The sequence below is a fragment of the Podarcis muralis genome, chromosome 1 (genome assembly GCF_964188315.1).
Source record: "Podarcis muralis chromosome 1, rPodMur119.hap1.1, whole genome shotgun sequence".
Classification (NCBI taxonomy): domain Eukaryota; kingdom Metazoa; phylum Chordata; class Lepidosauria; order Squamata; family Lacertidae; genus Podarcis; species Podarcis muralis.
In genome coordinates this window covers 49,549,370-49,575,431 of record NC_135655.1, presented here as the reverse complement: position 1 = coordinate 49,575,431, position 26,062 = coordinate 49,549,370, and the positions used below count along the sequence as shown (strand labels likewise).

The 26,062-nt window shown below is 43.0% G+C and overlaps 2 protein-coding genes across 18 annotated transcripts in view; one reads left to right on the top strand and one right to left on the bottom strand.

Moving 5' to 3' along the window:
- CELF1 (CUGBP Elav-like family member 1) overlaps window positions 1-21,179 on the bottom strand; it is a 40,022-nt gene extending 18,843 nt beyond the window's left edge. For 14 of the 17 annotated variants that reach the window (XM_077928462.1, XM_077928449.1, XM_077928452.1 and 11 more), the window contains exons 1-5: window positions 21,032-21,167; window positions 9,173-9,259; window positions 8,099-8,212; window positions 2,390-2,577; window positions 667-749 (exon numbers count right to left, since the gene is read on the bottom strand). In XM_077928462.1, coding sequence (XP_077784588.1) covers window positions 667-749; window positions 2,390-2,577; window positions 8,099-8,169 — 342 coding nt within the window. In that variant the 5' untranslated portion in view covers window positions 8,170-8,212; window positions 9,173-9,259; window positions 21,032-21,167. Of the gene's footprint in view, window positions 1-666; window positions 750-2,389; window positions 2,578-8,098; window positions 8,213-9,172; window positions 9,260-18,763; window positions 18,877-21,031 lie in introns of those variants that run through there. The other 3 variants (XM_077928450.1, XM_077928455.1, XM_077928474.1) reach the window with 3 other exon arrangements.
- Window positions 21,180-21,256: 77 nt separating this feature from the next.
- Window positions 21,257-26,062, top strand: PTPMT1 (protein tyrosine phosphatase mitochondrial 1). Its single transcript, XM_028726237.2, has 4 exons — window positions 21,257-21,610; window positions 23,509-23,589; window positions 24,692-24,883; window positions 25,638-26,062. Exons 1-4 carry the CDS (start codon window positions 21,392-21,394, stop codon window positions 25,851-25,853), a joined length of 708 nt encoding a protein of 235 aa, XP_028582070.2. The 5' UTR covers window positions 21,257-21,391; the 3' UTR covers window positions 25,854-26,062.

Sequence of the window (26,062 nt, the reverse complement as noted above, 5' to 3'; positions counted from 1 at the left end):
TGAGGACAGAGGAAGCACCTGAAGAGACCCGAAATGCAGCAGGACTTTGTTTATGCTGCTCAGCCTTCCCACCTAACAGCTGATGTGCAGGATAGCTCAACAGCAGCTGCCCCTTTCCCGTATGTCCTCTTGCCAGCCCCAGGGATTCAATTCAATTCATTATTTTTGGTACCGATTGAAGAGAGAGCAGCAGAGAAGGTGTTTAAAGGGTGTTGAGAGAGTACTCCCAACTACAATAGTACCTCGGGTTAAGTACTTAATTCATTCCGGAGGTCCGTTCTTAACTTGAAACTATTCTTAACCTGAAGCACCACTTTAGCTAATGGGGCCTCCTGCTGCCGCCGCGCCGTCGGAGCACGATTTCTGTTCTCATCCTGAAGCAAAGCTCTTAACCCGAGGTACTATCTCTGGGTTAGCAGAGTCTGTAACCTGAAGTGTATGTAACCTGAAGCATATGTAACCTGAGGTACCACTGTATGTGTTTTTTCACTTGTGCACGTGGGGGCCCAGAATGTAACCCCCATGTACGTGAGGAGTTGCCTGTATTTATATTAGTCAAGCCAAGGGGCTCCACATACCCCATCCCAGAAAAGATGGCATCCTGAGTGTGGATTCATGCAGAAATATTGAAAGAGCAGATTAAATACATGATAACTATTGTCTTACCCCTGGGAGAATCTTCATGTTATGAAGAGCATTCTGTGCTTCTAGTGCAGCTTTACGGGTATAAAATGTAACAAAACAGCATCCTGTAATGCAAACAAGTTACATGATGCATAACATATAAAAATAATCCATTCCAGCATAAATTATTTGATAGCAGAATGCATTAAGTCAAAAGCTGCCACTAACTGAATTCTGAATATTTTAAGGGTAAGATTCATATCAAAATTAATGTTTCTAATGCCTTCACTATTTAACATACTTCAGCCCCAATTATATAAGTGACTTACGTATTCACAAGGCCCAAGGCTGGAGGTATGCAGAACTTGAACTAACAAGAAATCAACTATTCCTCATTTGAATGATGTTGTTGTTTAGTCGTGTCCGACTCTTCGTGATTCCATGGACCAGAGCACGCCAGGCACTCCTGTCTTCCATGGCCTCCCGCAGTTTGGTTAAACTCATGCTGGTAGCTTCAAGAACACTGTCCAGCCATCTCGTCCTCTGTCGTCCCCTTCTCCTTGTGCCCTCTATCTTTCCCAACATCAGGGTCTTTTCCAGGGAGTCTTCTCTTCTCATGAGGTGGCCAAAGTATTGGAGCCTCAGCTTCATGATCTGTCCTTCCAGTGAGCACTCAGGGCTGATTTCCTTAAGAATGGATAGGTTTGATCTTCTTGCAGTCCATGGGACTCTCAAGAGTCTCCTCCAGCACCATAATTCAAAGCATCAATTCTTCGGCGATCAGCCTTCTTTATGGTCCAGCTCTCACTTCCATACATCACTACTGGGAAAACCATAGCTTTAACTATACGGACCTTTGTTGGCAAGGTGATGCCTCTGCTTTTTAAGATACAGGGTCCCGAATACAATAGTATCTTTTCCCAACTTGCAGGGAGCTTTTTTTTAGTGAGAGAGCAAAAAAAATGTCCCCTTTATCTGCATCTTGAAGCAACGTCCTTCACTATGGACATTTGGATTTTGAGGTCTCATTCCACTGCATGACTCTTTAGTTTTCAGAATTCACAATACAGCAGATAAAACCCCTTTTTTTACTATTGCAAGTTAACTGCTGATGGTTGCACCTTATTCTCACCTCATCAGATGCTTATTAGTAACACTAAGAGTAAACCTTTTCCTACAGTCTTACCTCCTGGCCTGGTCAATAGTTCAAGGCAGAAGTAGATGGGGGGGGGGGTCAGGAGCTTACACCTTTTGTGGCAACTTCCTGAAACTCTTGAGAGCCTTGTTTCACACTTTGAGACTGAGTTGCACAGGTCAAAAGACAGATCAATCTTGTAGAAAATGTTTCAATGGACATCAAGTGGACACTCCTTGCTTCTGAATCTTATCAGTAAGACACCCAAATGGAATAACATTATGTGAATTATGCCCCCCAACTTAGGGCTACTTCACACATTTATGCTTTTTCAGGAGAAAACCTATAAAATAAGCAAACTATGCAGGTACAGCTCAACGATAAAACTGTCAACATGTAGTGACATGCCCAAGTTTGCATCTGCATGTGAAGAACAACAGACATTTAAACTAACCTTCCTACTATCTGCTTTTCTTGCTACCAAAGCAAATGCAGTAACATGAAGATCATGCATGGATTGTGATATCAAAACAACACAAAGACATGCTTTCTCAGAGTAATAAGTGTCAAGAAGACTCATAATGATCTTGGACCAAAACCTCCAGTAAAAAGAAAAGAGAGGGCTCTCACCTTTGCTCTGAGGAGGATTTTGGCTCCTGTCCCGCAGGACATTTATTTCATAGACAGCACCATACTGTTCAAACAGATCTCGCAGATCTTTTTCAGACCAACTCCGTGGGACCTGGCCCACAAACATCTTGATGGCATCAATGTCCGGTTGGTCAGGATGGTCTAGTGTGCCATTCATTTTCTTTGAGCTGCATGAGTCAATGACAAACATATGGTAAGGGTCCTCCTAGACTCTGTCCCAACCAACCCTTCTTCAAATGTATTAGAAAGATAATAATTTAAACTCAAAGTGTTGCTTATCTGAGATATTCAGAGAACATATTCTGTCCACTGAAAACCAAGCACGTGGTGGGAAGAGAGAAGAGACACTTCTCCAAAGACTTGATTGCCTTCAGATGTCTCAGACGAATTTGCCGTTTTCTCCCCCAGAAACATTAGCAGCTTAGAAATAGAATGTATTATAGTCTTGTATAAAGGGTAAACAATGGTTTATTGAAAAAGGAAAACTGAGCTAAAAGTTGGTGTACTTAAAACTAATGAAGTTAGTAGTAAGCATAAAGATGAAAAAATATCACCAATCCCTCTAACAGCAAACTAAAGTGCTGAGTGTCAACAAAAATAGGAGCCAAAACAGGGCCACTGAGAAACAAAAGGGAGGTGTCAACCTGCCTGGGAGAACCCAATGTTTGCAGACATATAGAACTTTAAAAAAAATAATTAAAAACCATAAAAATAAAATTCCTGAATGGGAATTCTAAAAATAGACCAATGGTTTGGTTTGGGTATAATACTCTGCATGGAAGAAAAGACCAGCTGAAACTCTGAAAAGCACTCATATTCAGAAGTGACGACACACTGCAACGTTTTTGTGCAGGTGCCACATATCTATACTAATACCAAACTCAGCATCATCCTTGATAGGTCACTTAGGATCACTGAGTTTACTATTTGCACAAACTTGAACTGTGTCTGTATACTTTGGCAATTCAATGGACTGAACAGACATCCAGGAGCAATGACATGTGAAGATCAATTCAGTGACAGTTAGAGAAAAAAGGAAGATGGGGAACAGATACGCCCCTATGGCAGAGGTGGGGAGCTGGGAAGAGGTTTGTGCAGCCAAGGCTCACCCATCAGCTGCTGGGCAAAGGTTAAGACCCTTTGTTCTTTGAAGAGAGGCAGAGAGCGGGCTTGGCCAATTGCTCTCTGAAGCACCTCCACCCTCATTTTCACACTGCTCCAGCAAGGGTTCTCCACCTGTCAGTCATGTGATGTCATCTAATGAGTTGATATTAAATCCTGTTGCCTCAGCAGCGTGATTTGTTCCCTGCAGACACTAGAGTGGCACAGCCAATGCAGGATAAAATCCTGTCCTCCTGCTTATCAACTGATGTTGATAAGATGGGCGGGCAGGCATGGTTTTGGGGAAACGGCCTCATGAGCCAAACTGGACCAGCAGCAAGCCAAACTTCGCCTGCTAAGCAGAAGTTACCCACCCCTGCACTATGAGGTGCACATTCAAACTTGTTTCACCTTTCAAGCTTAAAGGCAGCATATTTTGGGAGGATGAGAAGAAAACAGGAACATCCATTCACTGCACTGCACCACTCAGATTTGTGGCTAGATGAGCAGCTTCCTTCCTGTTCCCTAGCCCCAAACCTCAGTAGTCAGCACTTTAGGGTAATTGTGCTACAATGGTAGATTGCTGAGTTTCAGGTTTAAATGAGCAGGGCATTGTACAAAGGAATTTGAATTTCCCATTTGATCATTCCACTTATAGGCATTCAGTGTCTTCCTATTTAAACCAGTATTTCATAATCCACAGACACTGTGACATATTTTTTCAAAACTGAACAGGAAGAAAAATAGCAACCTTGCTTTAATATCAGAAGGCACACAGATTCAACCTAGTAATTAACTGTCATCATCAAAACATTTAATACTTACATTAATTATAAAAACAAATTGTTATTGTAAAACATTGGATTTTTAATAATAATAATGAATTATTATAACTTTTAACCATGTCAAGTATTATTTCTACTGACTGAAATAATTCACTGAACAGTTTTTGTCTTTTGACTTTTACCATAGAATGCCAGGGCCAGTGTATAGTTGCAAAATTTAAAATAACAAAACCCACAGTGGTGTTCTTAGCTTTACTGGATCAAAGTCAAACAACAGTCAGTCAACTGACTGTTTGTCAATCCTATTGATAATCTGTGAATTTGAGACAAAGGAAGAAGCACTATTCAGAATACTGGAACAGACTGTAAATAATATATTTACTAAGACTTCCAGGTTCTTCCATTCTGTGGAATTTTGTATGAACATACTGATTGCCCCTACTAGATGTTGCTTCCACCATGGACTTATTGTTTAGGCAGTTGAGTTTCAGATCTCAGTATCAAAGAATTAGGCATCTGGACCACAGACCACCAAAAAACTGCTAAAGCTTTCCTTTGCCTATGTGGTTTCTCTAGATAAGGACTAGGGAATCTGCAACCCTCCAGCTGTTGCTGAACTACATCTCCCAAAATCCCTGACCACTAGCCATGCTGGCTGGTGCTGATAGAGTTCAATGACATCTGAAGAAACACAGATTTTCATCCCTGCTTTACAGTCTAGCTACAGGGAGGAAAAAGGAGAATAAGGTTGTGGTGAAGGGACAGGAGGTAGACTTGTATTAACATCATGCTACCCAAAGGCATACACTGTTCAATCCAACTTCATACAACATACACAGGGCTAATATTGCAGAATCTGAAAGTCATGCTGCAACAGCAAGGGAGTAACTTTTTGTACAGTATTAACTTCAGTGGGGTTTTTTTTTGTCACTTTCCTTCTTGTGAACCACGTTAAGTGCCATTATTTTCAAGTGATTATTATCAGGGGATGGCTGACCCATTTATTCATAAACTCTATAAAAATGTTTTTAGTTTTCTCCAATACTGAAAGTTAAGAATTGCCTCCAGGCAACCAGACAGCAAGACTTTACAAAGTGAAAAGCATTTATGTTTCTTTCAGGCTGCTGCTCTTATAGGTTATGTTGATTTATTTTTTCCACAGCAAAGTTTTATAAAGAGATTTGGGTGGTTTTGTTCTTTTTCTTATTTTATATATGTAACTTATTTTTAACCCCTTTCCTATCAAAAATGGTATGATTTTGGTGTTTTATTTTGCTTTTAAAGGGTTTCTGACTGTATGTTTTTTTAAAAAAAATTTAAATAATCAGGTACAAGTCCATAAAACATACTAGCAGTAAAAAAGGATTTATTCCGAAATAAATCCTTTTTTACTGCTAGTATGTTTTATGGACTTGTATGCTACTCTGCTGTAGATATTGTTGTATGAAAGTATCAGTAAGTGTGGATATGCTTCATTTAACTCGATCTGTGACTCCTCAGGGGACCCACACCTTTAAAAGATTTTTTAAGAAAGGGAGAGAGAGAGAGAGAGAGAGAGAGAGAGAGAGAGAAAAGAATAAAACCAAATTTGGATTGGGTGTGCAACACGCATTGCCTGTTTGTGGACTGCCTTCAATCCCACTTCTAGGACACGCTCCGAAAACTGGATCTGTGTGATCTCACTGCTACCTCAAATGGCTACCCACCATTCCACACCTAAGAGAACAGTAAGATTATGTAGAATCAAGAAATATCAGAACAAGGCAGGCCAGTTATTTTTCAAATGAATAAAACTGGATTTTTAATTATGTCTACTTTACATAATTACTCTAAGATGGCATCTTATAGTGATCCAATATGCCAAACTCTGAATAATTAAAAACATTTTGAAAATGAATCTTGGAAAACTGAACTTGTTTTCCTCACATTAATCCTTGAACTAAAGGAACTAAGGATTTGAAGTAAAAAGTTTTGAAGTATTCAACCATCAAATAGTTATTTTTTTATGTTACAGGTCCAATTTTTTTTAAAATGCATTTCAAATTCCTATCTTTCAAGAAAATTAAAACCGCAATAGGATGTAATAGAGCAATTTATGCAGTTGCCCTAGAAGTGTGAAATTCAGTTGTGAGGGACAAGCAAATGTGAATTATCTTTACTGATTATCAAAAAACCAAGGAAGGCTTCTTCAACAGGGCTTTGAAGCCTAAGAGATAATATTATTACTCTTTCAATATTTTATCTCATTGCTGTGCTTCCCAATATTATATTTACAATGAGTTTGTTTTATGTGTTATTAATTTCTTATTTGTATTTTTAATGTTAGAAATTGCAATAAGCTTCCCAGCATTTTTCAACAGGAAAATATTTGATTTTTTTAAAAAAATAATCTGAAGCCGTAAACTCAATTGAGAGAAAATAACTTGCCTTTTTATTCTTAATAAAAAAGAGAGGGGCTAAGTTCTAGAAGTCATATCTAAACGATTAATAAAATCAACAGCCCTTATTTTCACATATTGCTTGTGATACATGAAAGTACTGAAAGTGCAGCTGATACAGATAGCTGATTCTTAAAAGGCCTATGCATCAGGATTTCTGGCATCCATAAATTAACAAGTGTAGTCAGTTGTACAAAACTGACTGGATTACAGACTCCTAAGGTTGTATCCAATGCAGGTACTACTAAGAGTTACGAATGAAACATCAACCAAAGTTATCAATAAACATAACTAATTTAGGTTCACTAATTTCAATGGGTCTACTCCAAGTATAATTAATTGGATACAACCCCCAAACAACATGTTTGGATCTAGGTATAAACAGGTGTGTCTCCTTGCCCTTTTGTAACCAAGTCCAAATACATGTTACTGAAATAATACTATTTCCCCCCATGTACTCAGACTCCAATGAATACACTACATCATCACCTAGTGTTGAATTATGAGTGTTTGTAAGTTCCCTATGTAGAGTTTGTTCTGTTGTACTCTGAAACACAATGCACACACATAGTGCAACCAACCATGCTAGTCGCTTTCTACTATGTATGTTAAATTGCTATCCCAGAGCAAAGTTAGATATCGAAGGGGCCAGAAGTAGCCCCAATGCAATTGTAATAGGGATCCTTTGGGATTAAAACACACATTTGGGATCTTTCTGGATTAAAATCAAGAAAATAGATGTCCCACACTTACCTGAAAACAGTTTATTCCAATGAAGCTAATACCACGACCATTAAATGCCTCTGAATGATGCTTTGATAGCTACATGCATCCATACCATATAATTTTGATCAGTAAACTTTACTATTGTGTTTGAAGTATATTAAGGTGTCTGCACATACAAGGAGCAGAAAATTAACTTAATGTGTAAAACTGCAAATCTAACATGCTAAAAAAGTACAATAGTTACAAATCAAGCTATGAAATTTCACAAGAATGTATTTGGCATTCCCTCCTGAACTGCAAGGATGTGCCACATATAGTGCAGAATTTAATTTATTTGTATCTTAAGGGCTATGTGAACCATAAAGTGTATTTCTCTAAAATTAACTCACCCTGGAACATAATCCTATGCTGGGTACAAACTTAACATACTGTCCCCAATTGAGTTCTTATTCATCTTGTATCAACTCCAAGCATTTTTTAGGCTCTCTTCCATAAATTAACTCTAGGGTCTTATATGCTTCTTTTGGTTCTTCCCTTAATACAGAACAATAATAAAATTCCCCACCAATTACCTTCAAAAGAACAAATTGAAAGCAATCAGCATTAATGTAGATTAGCTATGAAAACAAAATACTCACATAGGGCTGGCATTCAAGGAGCAATGATCCACCATCATTTCTGGGAGGAAATCCAACTTAAAAGCAGCCATCACTTCTCTGCTTACCACAAACCACTAATGCTAGATCACTGTCCTGTCGAACCAATTGAACACCACCACTTAATTTCTGAGAGTCTTAACACAGTGATCCACACAAAATAACACTCAAACCACAAGAACACAAGCTTGGGGAGACCAGCAACAGACACCACAAAAACAGGCTGGACTGGGAAAGAAACATGAGGACCAGGATTAAAAAGGGGATGTGACCATGTGAAGAGAGACTCAGCTCAGTACACAATGAAAATGCTGATGCACTGGGCTTGTTTTGTGCAATTTTCCCTGGCAAAGCAGTACTGAGTGCACTGTCAGATAAACAGAGTGTCAGATCCATGAAGATAGTTGTGTGCAACAGAGCAGAAAAGAACACAAACTAGCTTCATAGCTTCCAATCAAACTCACTACCACAAAAGTATGAGCCCTTAAATATTTCTTTAGGTAGAATATTCTTAAACCAAGCATCATTACACTGCTTTCCTGGTTTGAGGTCAACTAATCACATTTCATGAGATGGTGGAAGCTTATTAAATCCTGGCTCAACATATATATAACCAGGCTCAACATGCTTGCTATGTGGGGCTGGGCAAGATTTCTAATTCCTTCAATAGAACAACATTTCACTTCAGCCTTGAGTATTGCATATAGAACAGGGAGAAATCCCAATTGAACCTATTGGTAAACTTCCCAATTTCACTTGGAAAACAAGGTGAAATTTAGAGACTCCTGGCCAAAGAAGTCATTTCTTAATATGCTAGCTACAAGATATGAAAAAAATCATCGATTGCATTTTTCACTGCAATACACAATTCAGTCTGAAATTCTCACAGTGTTAAACTCTCAAGCTCTGGCATTAAGTTGAAGTCCTTTCTCCTTTTCCAAAATTGCTTTCCCACACATTAGTTAAAACCTTCTTCAGACGCAAGTTTTACCAAACTGACACAGAGTTCTAAAAAAAAGGTGGGTAAATTATGCATATTAACTTTCCTACACCTACCATGGAGTGTCTTCTTTCATATGAAGTTCGGGTTCCTTGGTGCCTTCAAGGCTAATTCTGAACTACCGTAGAAATCAACTCTGATACCTGTTGAATGTACCAATCTCCATTTAGTTAGCTTGCTTATTTCCTGGCTAGTCTCTATTACTTCTATTGTTCTTACTTGTAAACCAGGTCAGAAGCTAAGTGCCTGGTAATATGATGGCTTCTATTTACTGCTTCAACAACCACTTCTGGAGAATGACTGTCATGTTAAAGGCAGTTGCGTGCTCATTGTCCTAAAGCTGTAGTACTCAAACTTACTAGCTATACATAGATGATTAACCGCTTATGGATTTCTTTGAAGTATGAGTCAGTATAATTTACCTCAATAAAAATAACTGAAGATGGGAACACAGAGAACCAAAATGATTAGGAGGTTGAAGCATCTCCCCTGTGAGGAAAGATTAGGCTTGGGGCTTTTTGCTTTAAAACTGAATGGTGGGATATTCTGGGCAGATAAAATCACTTTTTTCTACAGCAGAATTCACTTGTACAAGTTGAAGAAGTGATGACCACCAACTCTGATGACTCTAAAAGGAGATTAGATAAATTCATGGACGATAAGGCTATCAATCACTATTGTTCAAAATAAGTATATTATCTCCACTATCAGAGGCAATATGCAATATGCCTCTGAATATCAGTTGCTGGGAAACACAAGTAGGAAGTGCTGTTATGTGTCATGTTCTGCCTGAGTGTTTTTCACAGACGTCTGGTTGGTTGCTGTGAGAACAGAAAGTTGGATTAGATGGGCTTTTGGTCTGATCCAGCTAGTCTCTTATGTTGTTATGATTATGTAACCCAACTTCCTTAAATCTTTCCCCCCATCACACTCAATACTCCTCTCTTTTGAGGTGTGTAAATCAGCAATTGAGGTTAAAGACAGAGGATTCTAAACTCAAGAGGGGGGAAGCAGAAGGATGAATTGGTTGTGCTTCTGCCATTACATGCAAAATGGGGGATGAGTATATTTAACTGCAGCAAAAGCAGTAAATAAGAGTCCCACTTTGCATGTTACAAAGTGTGCTTCTCTGTGATATATGAGCCATCTCTCTGAGACCAAAACCTATAGATCCAGTGAACTGACCTCTCATAACAGAACCAAAGTCACTTTCCTGACACTGGTTCATGGTAGTATACAACTTTAGTTTACAAACTACTCTAGACATCCTTTAAGCCACAGTAGCTCTGCTGCTTATTAAATTTACTTAACTAAAGGGGGAGGGAATGCAACACTCAGTCCAATATCCTTGGCAGCGTAGGAACATGTCTGTCCACAAGAGATAATGGCTTGTTTATGTACAAAAACTAAAGAAGATGGCAACCTGCAATTCAACCAAGTGGGTATGGCTCCATGTGGCAGGTTGTTCGTGTTAACAGTCCCCCATGAGGTTTGGGCAATGCTAAAGAAATCATTCTTTCATGCTTTTATAATACACAGCAAGAATGGTCAACTGATAGCTCATGGATCACATCCTGCATTTGCAGCAATTTTATCAAGCCCCCAGTGATTTGGCTAAATTTCACACATACTAAATGGGCAATAAAATAGCAAATGAGTAGCAAAGTGATATTCATTACAGCAAAAAATCCTAACTTCACACATACAATTAGGTGTGTCTAAACTAGCTGTAATTCAGGGCTGTCTTTACCCAGGGGTGCAAGGCACCGAATTCTGGGGAGTGCCAAATGCATACCAACTGCATACCCTCTCGATCGGGGGCACTGAAAAGCAATGGAGCGAAAGTTCCTGCCCCCCCCCATAGTGTCAAATATTCCCAACGAGTCAGGAAACAAAAGCAGTTATTTCCTACCCAACTTTGGCTCCCCCCTCCCAAAAAAGCACAACAACTTTGAGTTCGCCCCCCCCCCAAAAAAAATTGGGGGCGCTGGGCGGATCTCTGCACCCCGGCGGTGCAAATGCTAAAGATAGCCCTGCTGTAATCACTCAAATAATGTAGACAGGGGACCTTAACTTGTGACCTCCACATGTTGATGGACTTCATACTCCTATCAATCCTAGCCAGCACGGTCAATGGTCAGCAATTATAAATTGACTCCACCTAAATCACTGTGTATGCAACTTCTGTGAGCACAATGGAACTCCCTCTCCCCTTCCTCCCCCTACACCACCAAATCTGCTCTGAGGCTTGGGGAAAACCCCAGATCAGACTGGGGCTTCACACCAGAGAGAAGAGGGAGTGGAAGTTCTGTTATACCTGCAGAAGTTGTTTGACATGCAAAATGATTTGGCTGGATACAACCCCTATGTAAGTTGTAGCCTTACAAAATCTGGACAGCCACAGATTAGCCATCCCAGTATAGAAAATGTGAGCTGACCAATGATGTCCACCCACTTGCACAACAGAAATCTGCTTATGCCCCTGGAAGCCTCCCAAAAAGACAATCTGTTCTGGGGAGTTACCCTAGAACTCAGGGTCAGGTTATGTCACCAATGGAAAAAGCAGCATACCACACAATGGATCAACAACTTTTACAATTCATTACAACGTGGTGATGGTCAATAGCCTAGATTGTTTTTTAAAAGAATTTAAAATTAACAAAATTCAGCCATGATAGCTAAGCAGCTTTTTCAGTCAGAGGAAACATACCTCAAGATGCCAGAGACTAGAAGATTAATAATACAAGAAGGCTGCTTGCAATCTTCCTAGGACTCAATTGGTTTCATAGAATCATGGAGTTGGAAGGTATCCCAAGGGTCATCTAGTCCAGCTCCCTGCGATCATCCATGACAGATGGCCATCCAAACTCTGCTTAAAAACCTCCAAGGAAGGAGAGTCCACTACCTCCCAAAGGAGTCAGTTCCACTGTCAAACAGCTCTTATCATCAGAAAGTTCTTCCTAATGCTTAGTTGGAATCTTGTAATTTGAATCCAATCGCTCAGTTCCTACCCTCTGGAATAGCAGGAAAAAAAGCTTGTTCCATCTTCCCTGTTTCTCCTTCCTGGAAACTGAATGATGGACTAGACTAGATGGTGATCTAGTAGGGCAGTGCCTATGGCTGGAGAAAGTGGGTCACTCGCTTATGAAATTTACTGGGACAAGGAGCTCACATCTCTCAGGACAACTAGCGAAGCTAGAACACTAAGGTCCTCAGATGGAATACAACTGTAATGTAGATAACTGTATCAGTGCAATACTAATTTATAAGTAAATCCCATTGATCTCAAAGGAAACTTACTTCCAGGCAAGAGTGTATGGTATAACATAAGACTGCCAGTCACGTAGTAGACTGGCTACACCCAAACAGGACATCTTTATTTGACCTAGTTAAAATTCTCTACAGTGGTACCTCCGGTTGTGGACGGGATCTGTTCCGGAGCTCCAGTTGGATCCTGAGGTTTCCGCAACTGGAGGGACCACTTCTGCACATGTGGCAAAACCCTGGAAATATACTTCCGAGTTTGCCGCTTACGTATCCTGAAGTTTAGGTAAGCGAAGGTATGACTGTATTGTTTAAGGGAGATAAAACATTTCAAACTGGGTAAGTAGAAGGCAAATATTTGTATAAACACACACAGAGCACTCTGTATCTTCATACATACCTTCAACCAGATGCACTGGGTATGGAGAGTGTTGAAAGTAAGTTATGATGTTGTTAAGTTTCATGGTTGTGAATGCTTGCATGTTTGTGTGCAAATATTCATGTTATGATTTGTATATAAACAGCTTTTGGTCTGAAGGCCCCAGATGTGATGAACAGCATATTAATTCAAAAAAAGTATAAAAGTACTGTGCAGTCATACCTTGGAAGTCAAACGGAATTCATTGTGGAAGTCTGACTTCCAAAACGTTCGAAAACCAAAGCATGGCTTCTGATTGGCTGCAGGAAGCTCCTACAGCCAATCGGAAGCCCTGCCGGACGTTCGGCTTCCAAAAATAGTTCACAAACCAGAACACTCACCTCCGGGGTTGTGGCATTCGGGAGCCAAAATGTTTGAGAACTAAGCTGTTCGAAAACCAAGGTACGACTGTAAATGCCAAACAATATAAGATCACAATATCAACAAATATCTCCAACCACACAGGTGCAATCTGCTCTCACAACAGACACAATTCCCCAGCATTGCATTTCTAACTTGGAAGCCAGTACATTCATATCCATCCCTCCTGCCTCGCTTGAATATCTCACTTAGGGCTGTAGGAGCAAGCCCATCCACACCCAACTGCCTTCACCACACACCCAACCCAAAGGGGCAATCTCTTCTTTGGGGCCACCCCACTGAAGCTGATCTACAATGAACAACAGCAATCAACTAAACAGAACTCTCTCCTGGACACCAGCTACAGCTATAACAAAGTTTTTATTTTTCATGGGCAAGGCTTACAGGCTAAACCTTCTGGCTCCTCCAAGAGGCTACTGTCTTCCAGTTAACATGTAACATAGGGGGAAAGATGTGAGGAAAGTAATCAGTGTGCATGTTTGTGAATGTTTGTCTATATATATATATATATATATATATATACAGTGGTGCCTCGCAAGACGAAAAGAATCCGTTCCGCGATTCTTTTCTTCTAGCGGTTTTTTTGTCTTGCGAAGCAACCCCATTGGCGGCTAAGCGGATTAGCGCTATTAGCGGCTTAGCGGCTAAGCTGTTAAAAGGCTATTAACAGCTTAGCGGCTTTGAAAAAGGGGGGGGGAAGCGGGGGGAAATGGCGAGACTCGCAAGATGTTTTCGTCTTGCGAAGCAAGCCCATAGGGAACTTCGTCTTGCGAAGCGCCTCCACAACGGAAAACCCTTTCGTCTTGCGGGTTTTTCGTCTTGCGAGGCATTCGTCTTGCAGGGCACCACTGTATACAGAAAGTGGGAAAAGAGCAGCCTTCCCCAACCTGGTGTCCCCCATATGTTCTGGACTACACCTCTTTAGCCTTGCTTTTGACAATTGATGTATATTTTAAGGACACATTTTATTTGTGTAATTTTAAGTTGTTTTAAACTGTTTTTAATATTGTGGAAAATCTTGTATAGTGGTACCTCGGTTTATGAACTTAATCCATTCCGGAAGTCCGTTCTTAAACGGAAACTATTCTTAAACCATGGTGCGCTTTCCCTAATGAGGCCTCCCGCCGCCGGTGCCCTTCTACCATTCAGATTCCATTCTTAGACCGAGGTAAAGTTCTCAAACTGGGACACTACTTCCAAGGTACCAGTGTATGAATATTAATGTTGCATTTTAATTCTGGGATCTTAGGATAAAGGGGGGGGGGGTAATAAACTGTAGTAGTAGTAATAGCACTCCCATCAACCGTGACCATTGTCCAGTTGAATTTGACTATGGAGTGAAGTGCTCATCTCCGCTTTCAGGCCGAGGGAGCCAGTGTTTGTCCACGGACAGTTTTCCGGGTTAGGTGGCCAACATGAGTAAACCACTTATGGCACAACGTGACATCATGATGGAAGCCAGAGTGCATGGAAATGTCATTTACTTTCCAGCCACAGTAATACCTATTTACCTAGTCGAGCCAGTATGCTTTTGAACTGCTCATGGATGTTAAATCTCTCTGGTTATCTGGGAGATAATATTGCATCAAAATGCAGCACACTATATTCCTGAGATACCATCACAGGAAGCAAGCAGTAAAAATATGTGGTGCAAAACCTTAGAACGCAGTGTCCTATGGGGCAGTGCCTTTCATTTTGCACTGGACTTCAAAGGCAGAAGCAGCACAAGTCTCCCTGGTTTGGTAGCTCCAACCCAAGCACGAATTCACCCCTCTCCCAAGTTTTCTAAGTACGTATCATAATGGTTGGTGTGTATGCCAACTCAAAGTTTATGGGCCCACACTATCAAATATTTACAGAATTTATAATGCCCTTTCATAAATATATTTCTCCCAACCGATGACAGGGTCTTCAAACACCCCCGATGAAAAATATTCATTGTTTCAAAGTTTAAAACTCCGATCTTCTGAGCTAACTCATTCACAGACTAGTTACTTTATCAGCAAGATATATTCCAAGTCCATTAGCACTGCCAGAGACCAACATTATAATCTTTTGCTTGGGCCCCCAGTTGTAGCAAAAATGCATACAAACTAACAGGTTGGCAAATGCAGAGACTGGAAGCCTGGTTGAAATACAATGCGACACACAAGGCCATCCACTCTGCAAGCTAGTCTGCAGCATTTGTACCAATACAGAAGACACGAAGAACTGTTTTAGCTCCACGTTCTCTTGAGGAGCAAAAAATTCAGCGGTTTTACCCTTACATGGTTGCTAAGAGAAACTAGCTTCTGCTCTGCCCGCTAATATATACATACCCAGTGAGAGTTAACAAAGCTATTTCACATTTAGAAATGTAGCAAAATATGTTTAGTGAAGAAAATGTCCAATTTATATAACCAAAAATCTAGATGCCATGAACAGATGCAAGGAAACTTAATTGACAGGGGAAAATGTGTTAAACTCACCCACTTTTCAAATGTTAATGGACAAGTGGATACTACAGAAAATTTCTGAACAATGGGACAGACAAGGATATGCATGCATGCAGACTAGTTACATTCATAAAAAAAGACAGAGTGATACAGACAAATTCAGGAGCAAGGTGACAAATACAGACATAATTTTGACAGCTTGGTCTAGGAATTATGATATTCACTTTCCTGTGAAAAATAAATGGGGCGGCAGAAATTAAGGTAACTGTCTTTCTTAGCACATGCATAAATTTAAAAATAAAGTTAGGTTGAACAGCGTAAGAAAATTTTACAGTTTCACAATGGTAAAATTAAGAAATGAGTGGTACTTTTTAATAATAATACTTTTAAGGATACTAGTTCTGGGGCCTGTACTAGTATCGGCCTTGTTCTCGGCCTTGCAATGTTCTCGGCCTTGCAATGAGGTTATCACTGCCATGCAACTCAGCTTCAGAGACAGGCAGCAAGAAAATCACTATGCAGCATGCTCAAACTAGGGGAAAAAGGAAGTGGATGGTAGGCATGAAAAAATTGCTGGAAAACAAGGCAGGATTTAAGCTGATAAGGTTGAGCTCTTAAATAAGTTAGACCCTGGGTAAGAAGAGGCCTTCAAGGACTAGGCTGACTTCTTCATAAACAATGGTACTGTATTTACCGGTAAGTTAAACAAGCATTGCCCAGATACCCAGAAACACAAATGGTGGTGGAATAGGAAGTGTCCAGAGACTCTGTAAGATCATCCAGAGATGAAGAAGTAATGAAGACATCTTCAGGACATTGTATTTTTGAATTAAACAAAATGGGCATTTCCAATTTTGCAGCTACTCTTACAGCAAGAAATATATTAAGGACAAGTGCATATGGAAAGCACCAGATTCCATATGCTTTAAAATGTGTCAGGGATGATACACACTCTGGTGTATCACATTTTACACAGGACAAAAATCCCTTCAACCAATCAGCCTTCATTCTGAGACACATAGATTGGATTACCTCTATCTCTGCATTGACAGCTATGCATGACTGCAAGCAAAAAATAATCAAGCCTCATTTAAAGCAAAACAGAGACACATGATCTAATCCATGCTGCAGGAACAAATATGGACTCAGATTGTGTATTTGTTTCTGGTCCTACTTCTGGTCCCACCAATATATATCTTTTTTTTATTGGAACCAGGGAGAGGGCTTTCCTTGGCTGCATGATAGATGCTTATAGAATTATGCATGGAATGGACAAAGTGCAGATAATTTTTTTTCTTCCTGTCTCATAATACTTATCAACATCCAATGAAACTGAACGTTGAAAGATTTAGGACAGATAAAAGAAGGTACGTCTACACCAGTGTTTCCCAACCGGTGTTCCGCGGCACACTAGTGTGCCGCGAGACGTTGCCTGGTGTGCCGCGGGAAAAATTAAAAAATTCGAAAGATATCCGGAGAGGCGGCCTTCAGGCGAGTTTTAATTTTAATTTTCCTTCTCCCACTTAATGCCCCACGCTCGCCCGAGCAGCTTGCAGTCCTCGGTAACTATGGCGACCCGAGGGAGGGGAGGGAACAGGGAAGTCGAGGGCGGCGGCGAGCCGCGATGACGTCAGTGGGCCTCGCCGCCTCGCCCTGGCACGGTGTGAGAGCCCCGGCTAGTGGCGCGAGCTTCGGAATAAGTGGGATCCGCGTGCGCGAGACCGAGATCGCAGGTAAGGAGCTCAGCCCTGGGCAGGAGGAAGCGGGGCCGCGCGTGCGGGCCACATCCCCACAGAGAGTGAGCCTCCCCCGGCCCACCACTCCGGGCAGGTCCACTCGCATGAGGGGGCGGCGATGGCGACGGCCGGCAGCTTGCCTGCAATGCCATCCCTCGAGCAGGCGAGGAGCCCGGAGGCTACCAGATGCGAGTCCTCTTTCCCACCCTGCTCGGGAGTCCAGAGCACTTGGTCGCATTCAGGATCTAGAGTGGGGAAGCGGGGCTTGTGTCTGGGCTGGACACATTGGGCTGCCGGTGCCGCTCGACCTGCGGGGAGAAATCAGGGTGGGAGTCACGACCGTGAGGCAGGGCTGCCAAGTGTGGCAGAAGAGGACACGGCCGTCACACCTGTCCTTAGGTAGGAGCTTCTTCCGTGTTGACCTGCTGCCCTAAAGTCTTGGCTTTTTTCTTGGCTTTTTGGCGGTTGGCACAGAAGGAAGGCAAGGGGGAGGGGAAAAAATTGAAACTTACACTTTCGTGCGTCCCTCCCGGCGTGACGCTGCGCGCTGACGTCACGGGGCTGTAATGGTGGTGTGCCTCGAGATTTTTTTCATGAAACAAGTGTGCCTTTGCCCAAAAAAGGTTGGGAAACACTGGTCTACACACAGCACATAGTCAAACTCACTCCCCCAGGAAGCAATGATGGTGAACAACTTGGGTGGTTTTAAAAGAGGATTATTAGACAAATTCATGGAGGAAAGAGCTCTCAATGGCTACTAGCCATAATGGCTATGCTCCACCTCCACAGTTGGGAGGCAGCAATCCTTCTGAATACCAGTTGTTGGAATCCTGGTTTTTAACAGGCATCTGATTGGCCATTGTCAGAACAGGATACTGGACTAGTTGGGCCACTGGTCTGATCCAGCAGGCTATTCTTATGTTCTTAGAGATGGTGAAAACTGCAGTCAACCACCAATTGGAGGACACAGATTAGGTACCCCTGGCTTGAACATGACATGCAAATCAGCTCAGTGTGTTTTAACTTTTAACACTCCACTTGGAATGTTCTAACTAGATGAAACAAGTATGGAAAGAACAAACCTAATGACCAAATGCACACAAAAATGCAGTCAGGAATCACACTAAATAATTTGTAAGGGCAGCAAAAATCTGCACAAACATTCAGTTGCCAAATGTATATCAAGTGAATAATTGGGCATTTACAGTTTACAAAAATCCAACTCTAGAATAGTAGACAAAGCCACCACAAAATGGTTTAGCAATCAACTAGCAGAATGCCTATGATTTTGGAGTGGAAGGACTAAGGAACTCTATCCCCTCCCCATAGGAGAAAGGCCAGTCTCCACCATCATTCAGTAATATATCTAAGTGTTGCATTTTTATTGACTGATAGATTGAATTTATACCGTACCCTTTCTCCTGAAGGAGTCCAGGGCAGCAAATAGACCCACAATTTAAAAACAAAAACATTCCAAAACCGTTAAAACATTCAAAGAGCAATTTCATTCAAAAACATTATTCCATCCTGTGATCTCAGGGTTACCCGGAGCAGTATTCTTCAAGATAGCCACTCCACATATCTGAGAGAAAGTAAAAAAGTATGCAGTTTCAGACACTTTTAGAAATAGGAACCAATATCCCATTTTCCCTTGGGGTGGAGGAAGCGCTCTTTGCTCATTGCCTTATTTCCCTTCACTCCACCCCTTCCCTCCTCAAATCAGTTTTTCAAGCCATTCTGTGCCCTATCCTTTCTGTCCATCTACCCCAATACTACACCTTTCCCCTTGCCTTGAAACAGGTAGTGTGACCCTGGAGGAAGCAGAGGGACCACTCTGTCTGACAGCCAACTTCAGTATGCTTCCACCCCATCGAGGGGCAAAGCAAACAGCAGCCATCATAGCAGTATAGTATACTGCAATGAAAACACATTACACAGAGGCATAGGATAGAATCAGTGTTTCCCAACCTTGGGCCTCCAGCTGTTTTTGAACTACAATTCCCATCATCCCTGACCACTGGTCTTGCTAGCTAGGGATGATGGGAGTTGTAGTCCAAAAACAGCTGGAGGCCCAAGGTTGGGAAACACTGGGATAGATAATGCCCTCTCTTCTTGTCCACCTTGACAGCCACTTCCCAATATCCTGTTTCTCTATTGTATTCAGAACATAGTAAGGAAACGAAACATTAGGAACTACATGAATGTTTTATGTAAGTGGCAAAAGTGAATAGTTCTAGAAGCATTTGAAGAAGAATAAAGACCAAGCTATAGCAAACTGAAAGAAGTAAATTCCAGACCATGTAAAACTGTACAGAAAATGGTCTCCCAGCAACACTTCCCTCTTCTGCAGCAAGAGAAACTGTTCTAGTACTGTATGTTCCTGCAATGGAGCAGTACATGGAACAAGGAAGCAGCATATACATGCAGTATTTTCTCATATATTAGTATCCGAAGAGTAAGTTAATAAATTTATGGGAGAAAGTGCAGTACAGCAATTCCCACACAAGAAACCACATATATGAACCATGCAAGTATCTTTGTAGTTTAGCACTGAACCATACCCACATAACATGACTAAAGTATTGGTACAACCCATACTTTATTTTATTTTTTGTCTCGCCAGCAACTATTTCAGGAGAAGCGCAAACACCAGATTTTTTAAAGCATCTCCCTCATGTCCCTCTTTCCTCCATTTGTACTTCACTGACTACCTTTTCACTCATCTGCCTCTGCTCTAAGTTTACTGCGTTTATTTCTCCCCTACTGGCAAAATGCCTTTCGAAACACAACACCCCAACTACTTGTGGCGCACTACTCTGACTGAGCCAAGTGGCCAGGGGAGAGCTAAGGGGGCTGCCATTATAAGCCAGGGAGACGTTTCACAAGAGTCAGGGGGTCGTCATTTAAATCGCAGCACGTGGTCGATCTTCCAGGGATTCCGACCTCCTCATTTTCCTTCCACTTGGGGTCCATTAAACCGCCAGGAATACATCGTACATCCCGTCCCTCGTCGGAATCACTTTCCAGCGGGTCATCATCACGGCCCGGGGGATCAAATTTGCCGGCGAGGGAGTGGAAGTTGAGAGTAATATCTCAAAGGTAAAGCGGAGCTCCGTAACGGAGGCGAGAGACACAGACGTGTGGCGTCAGACCCTCAGCCTCCCGGAGGCGAGCCCCGCCCCCTGGGCCCGGGGATGGCGACGCCAGCGGCTTGCGGTGCCCCCAAGCCCCGCGGGCGATAAAGCGCGCCTGCGAAATTCTTCCCCCACCCCGGAATGTCTCGCCAGCAACTATTTCAGGAGAAGCGCAAAGACCAGAAGAAGGGACAAGCGTCAACACCCGCCGCTGCCCGCCACCCAAGCGCCTGAGAGCCGCTTCTCCCTCCTTCTCAACCCCCCCCCCCAGGGTTTGGGACAGTCTCCGGCTGGTCATGAGACGCTCCCGCCCCGCCACCCGCGGAAGGCAGGCAACCCGCGCAGCTGGCGGCTCGTCAGCGTCAAGGCAGCGGCCGTTGTGAGGCAGAGAAAAGGGGCAGACAGCGCAGCCTCCCCCCCCCCCCCGCCCAAACTCCCGTCTCGCCAGCGGGGAAGGGAAGCGAAAGTCGTTCGGGTCCTAACGAGGCCCAATTAAAAGAGGGAGAAGAGTCCTAATAAGGCGGAGAAATGGACTGAGCGGACTCACCGTCGGCTGCGCGCCTTCCCTTCCTTGCCCTTCCCGGGCTCCTCCTGGCGGCCGCCGCCCTCGCGCCTGCCCCGGGGGATCCGCCCGCGCCCCGCTCGGCTCTCTCCGCCTCAGGCCGGTTTCGCAAGATGGCGGCACTTCCGGGAAAGACCATCCCAGGGCAGGAGGCGCACCAACGAGATAAAGGCGCGCGAGAGAACGAGCGGACTCGTCCCCGCGCGCGCGCCCCTCCGTCCGCGAATGAGCACGCTCGCTGCTCTCCCCCGCCCATCCGCGCGACAGTTGTAGCTGCGTCTGGGCGCGCGCGCTCGTCCGCGCCGCCGAGATGCCTGCGGCCCGGCCCCCTCTCCGCCGAGCGCAATGAGCTGCCCTACCGGCCCTCCCCGCCCCGAAGAGGTCGGCGGCCTGGCGATGGTGCTGAGCGCGCTGGGTCCCGGAGCCGCGCGGGTCCTGTTCTACCCGACCTTGCTGTACACGCTGGTGCGGGAGTGGCTGCCCGGCTCGCAGCGGCCCTGGTTCAGCCGCGTCGACCGCTCCGTGCTGCTGGGGGCGCTGCCTCTGCGGGGACGCAGCCGCCAGGTAACGGGAGGGCCGGGCCGGGCGGAGCAGGCGTCTCGCCCGCGGGTGCTCTTTCAGCTGCTGGGCGGGAGCTGTGGCTCAGCGCGAGGCGCCGTTTCCTCGCCTTCTTCCCAAGGCTTTGGCTCTGCGGGTCACTCGGCTGGGGAGCAGCGAGGTCCCTCGGAATAGCTCCCACGGCGCACGAGGTTTCTGCTTCTTTAGATGCATCCTTCCCTTTAGAAACTCAGGTGTAGCCCTGCGCCCACTGCTATGCTGAACTCGGCTCGGGCTTACTCTGTTGCGCTGGACACGCTCGGTAGATCCTATGGGTAAACCTTTAGCTCTTTGATTTCTGCTGTTGAAAGATACCAAGGTATCTGCCAGCAAAAGTGCTCAAGACCCCATCAACAAGAGGGTAGCCTGTGTAGGATTGTCAACATGGAAGAAGATGGAGGCTGAAATCTGTCAGAAACTCAAAGTTTGCAAGCACATCGTGATTCGAACCCAGCAAACAGCTGGGGCTATTCTTTAGGGGGTACAAGAGCTACAAGTTATCCTTGCTTCTGTTGTTTCATGTGAAGGGCTGAGCAGTGAGCCCTGGAAACGTTCCTGAGCAAGCCTTTCTCCAACTTTGGTTCAACTCAAGCGCGGGCAGCTGCCCCTCTTGGGTCCAAGGCCCACTGCAGTGGAGCACTGAGGAGAAGGAATAAATTATCTCTTGCCACTAATGGTACAAATCAATTTGTAACCTGCAATGGTAGATTTATAAATCAGGTTTATAGACTGTTCCGTGGTGGTGGTTCTGCTCCAGCTTGCATGATGGATCTCAGAGAATAGCATTGAGGGACTTCGCTGGTGAAGAACACCTAGTCAACTTTCCTGGACTCTGGACAATGTAGTTTGGCCACTGTGACATGTGCACTGGTAACCTCATGTTTAGACTACTATAATGCACTGTGAACTTTTCTGACAGCTGCTCTGGAAGCTGCAGCTGGTCTAGAATGCTGAGGTCCAGGTGGCAAGTAGTGTTCCATTATTGGATATACACCTCAACTGTGAAGGGATCAACACTTACTGCCTATTGGCCACCAAGCCAGTTTTTAGTTCTTTGATTGATTGATTGATGTAAAGGACACGACTAAACAACAACAAAGTCCTAAACAACCCTGAACCAGGTATCTGATTGACCTCTGCTCCATTGCCAGGTAAAAGCATTAAGATCCCAGTTAGTCCTGCCACAACCTGATGATTGTTGGCTTGTGATGATGCAGAGATGGACTTTTAAACTGCTGGTATCAGTGCTGAGGCATGTATACCTTGCAGAAATACAAGAGGACCCCCATCTGTATTGACATTCTACTTGCTTTAGAAGATACATGTTTTAATTGCTGTGCTGTTTGAATGGAATTGTTTGATTGCATATTTCAATCATCGTGGATGATTATATTTTATTGCTTTATGGGATTGTTTTGCTGTGTGTTTTAACAATGTTGTACAATTGGTTTTTATGTTGTGTAAACTACTCAGAAGCCATCTTGGCATTAAGCAGTATATAAATTTAATAATAATAATAATAATAATAGACTGCTATTCATTGTATGGTAATCACACAGCAGTTTCCAGAATAAATGTATAAAACATTATATAGAAGAAAACTGAACAATAGTGAACAAAATAAAATATGCAAAAATTATAGCTAAAATGGCAGCAGAACATATTGACAAAACTAAAGCATAAATTAAAATCAGAACAACAATTTAGATTCCACCAAAAGTGGTTAAAAAAGGGTACCTGCTTCTATGGCCTTCGGTCTGGAAGCTTCTGTTTATGGCACATATTGAGTGAGAACCATTAGGAGAGGATGGGCTAGATACTGAAATATATTGAGACCTGGACTTAGTTGTCTGTTCTTCCTGCAGTTGGTAGAGGAGCAGAATGTCCGAGGAGTGGTCACCATGAACGAAGAGTATGAGACTCGCTTCCTGTGTTATTCCTCTGAGGTGAGTCCCCCCACAAGCTCCATTGTGTCCAAGAAAAGAGGGGATCCAACTGACAAGCTCCCTCAGAAGGGAATATTTAAACATCAGTATAGAATGCTGTCTGAGGGGGATACAGTGGTGCCTCGCAAGACGAAATTAATTCGTTCTGCGAGTTTTTTCGTCTTGCGATTTTTTCGTCTTGTGAAGCACGGTGTCGGAAAAGTTTTGGAAAAGCTTCAAAAATCACCAAAGTCTTCAAAAACCTCAAAAAAGGCTACCACACCGCGTGCTATGAGTTGCTCCTCGAAGTCAAGTCGCAACTGTATTAACGGTTTTAAGAAAAAGGAAACAAACTTGCAAGACGTTTCCATCTTGCGAAGCAAGCCCATAGGGAAAATCGTCTTGTGAAGCAACTCAAAAAACCAAAAACCCTTTCGTCTTGCGAGTTTTCCGTCTTGCGAGGCATTCGTCTTGCGAGGTACCACTGTACAGGACAGCCCACAATCTTACTGAATCAGAACTGCATGTTATGCTACCATATCTGTGCATGTTTACACAGACATTGTTGGCACCCGTCTGTCTTGAGAGACAATGGAGTGTGCCTCTGGGGGTGAAGGCAAACTGCTGCATTAGCACCAAACTGCCCTCCCATGGTGCGCAAGCCTCAGGCCATGTTTTCACTGAAACGTCTTGACTTGGGCTGCAATTATGTGCATGTTTACTTGGTGGAAAGACATGTTGAACATAATTGTTCATACTTCTGAATAAATGCAGAGGTCAGTGGGAATGATTCTCAGATAAATTTCCCCCTTTCCCCACTTAGTTACCCTCACTGTACTGCTACCTAATTTTACCATTTTGTCTCCCGCATTATTTTCTTAGTCCCGTTTTTGCAGTCTTCATTTCAGCTTTCCTCGATAACTTTTAACAGTGCAATTGTATGTGTGTCTACTCCAAGTCTCATGGAGTTCAGTAGGGTTCAGAAGATAAATGCAGCCCAAATTAGCAACTTTTTCTTGTGGCATCTTTCCCTTGACTTTCATTGTGCCCTATGAAAAGGTGACAGTGGTCATTGCCTCTCTTTTCCAAATGGATGATTCTGTGTTTTCTGGGTTAATTGCAGGAATGGGCAGAAATGGGTGTAGAACAGTTGCGCCTTAGTACTGTTGATTTGACTGGCGTCCCATCATTGGAAAACCTGCATAAAGGTGTTGAGTTTGTGATGAAGCATCGTGCATCAGGGAACTCAGTATATGTGCACTGCAAAGCTGGCCGCTTTCGCAGTGCCACTATGGTTGCTGCATATTTAATTCAGGTAAGAAAGCTTCCAATACACTGAGAAAGTGGTAATGGATCAATTGTACACAAACTGCTTCTGTTAAACAAGAATAAGAGAAGCGGAACTCTTCCCAGGACTGCTACTCTGCTTCCAACATGGTCTTAATTTATTGGCTTTAATTAGGTTATAGCACTTCATTTAGTACTCATTGGGAGAGAAAATGAGTATGACTGTCAGCTTCCCTGTGACTGGGATGTACTTGGAGTCATTTCCACTTCTGTATTAAAGTTGGCAGTATGAATGAAAAATGCTTGCACTTGCAAGCCCCTTGCTGCCTTGAAAGTGGGGAGAAAATGTGTAGGATATTAGATAGACGACTATTAGTGCATTTTTTCCTTACCAGTTGTACATCATTTAGTTTTGAAAATAAGATCTTTGTCTAGGCTTGTATACATTCATCATGCTGGGATACTTGGATAGAGCATATAGCTCAAATATAATCAATTATGCTTTGAGATTGAATGGAAAGCAATGCAGAAGCCATTCTTCCTCCAGCAGGAGCAAAAAAGAGATAGTTAAGTATAACACTTGTTGAGTAATCTGCTAGGATCAGACAAGGCAGATTTTAGCCAACAGACTCACAAATGACAACAAATATTTGGGATTCTTTTAAATGTGAGGGCATTGTTTCTGAACTTCCCTTTCTCACTATCTGTTTTTCCATTCCACTGCTTAAGCTAGTTAGTTCCCAGCTTAGATAGTTTTTCATTTGGATTTTCTGCCTTTGCAGCTCCACCACTGTACCCCTCAACAAGCAATAGCCACAATTCTTAAGATACGTCCTCATATAATCATACGTGAAAAGCAAATGAAGTTGCTGGAGGACTTTCATACGTGTGTATCTGCTGGAACTCCTGCACAGCAAGAGCCACCAAAGATTCAGCAAGGAAAGAACAAGCCAACACACAACGTGCAGAACCGTCCCCTGAAAACATCTGGTTCCTAACATATTGTTTAGGTGTAGACTGTTGTCTCAGCTACCACAAAGTTTCTTGAAGCATGAGAGCAAAGGAGATCTGGTAGCTTCCAGCTTTATCACTGCTAGTTGAACATGGCTTGCCTCTACTGCTGGTCTCTATTATTACTTATCTCAGTGCACCAGCATGGGACCACTGCCAGTGCTGTTCCCTCTCAAATACAAGCAATTATAAACAA

What these genes read in the sequence shown, in the direction of transcription:
- PTPMT1 (XM_028726237.2), top strand. Translation starts at nt 21,392, where the DNA reads ATGAGCTGCCCTACCGGCCCTCCCCGCCCCGAAGAGGTCGGCGGCCTG. An exon ending in TGCGGGGACGCAGCCGCCAG is followed by an intron (nt 21,611 to 23,508) that starts GTAACGGGAGGG and finishes TTCTTCCTGCAG; the next exon opens with TTGGTAGAGGAGCAGAATGT. An exon ending in TCCTGTGTTATTCCTCTGAG is followed by an intron (nt 23,590 to 24,691) that starts GTGAGTCCCCCC and finishes GGTTAATTGCAG; the next exon opens with GAATGGGCAGAAATGGGTGT.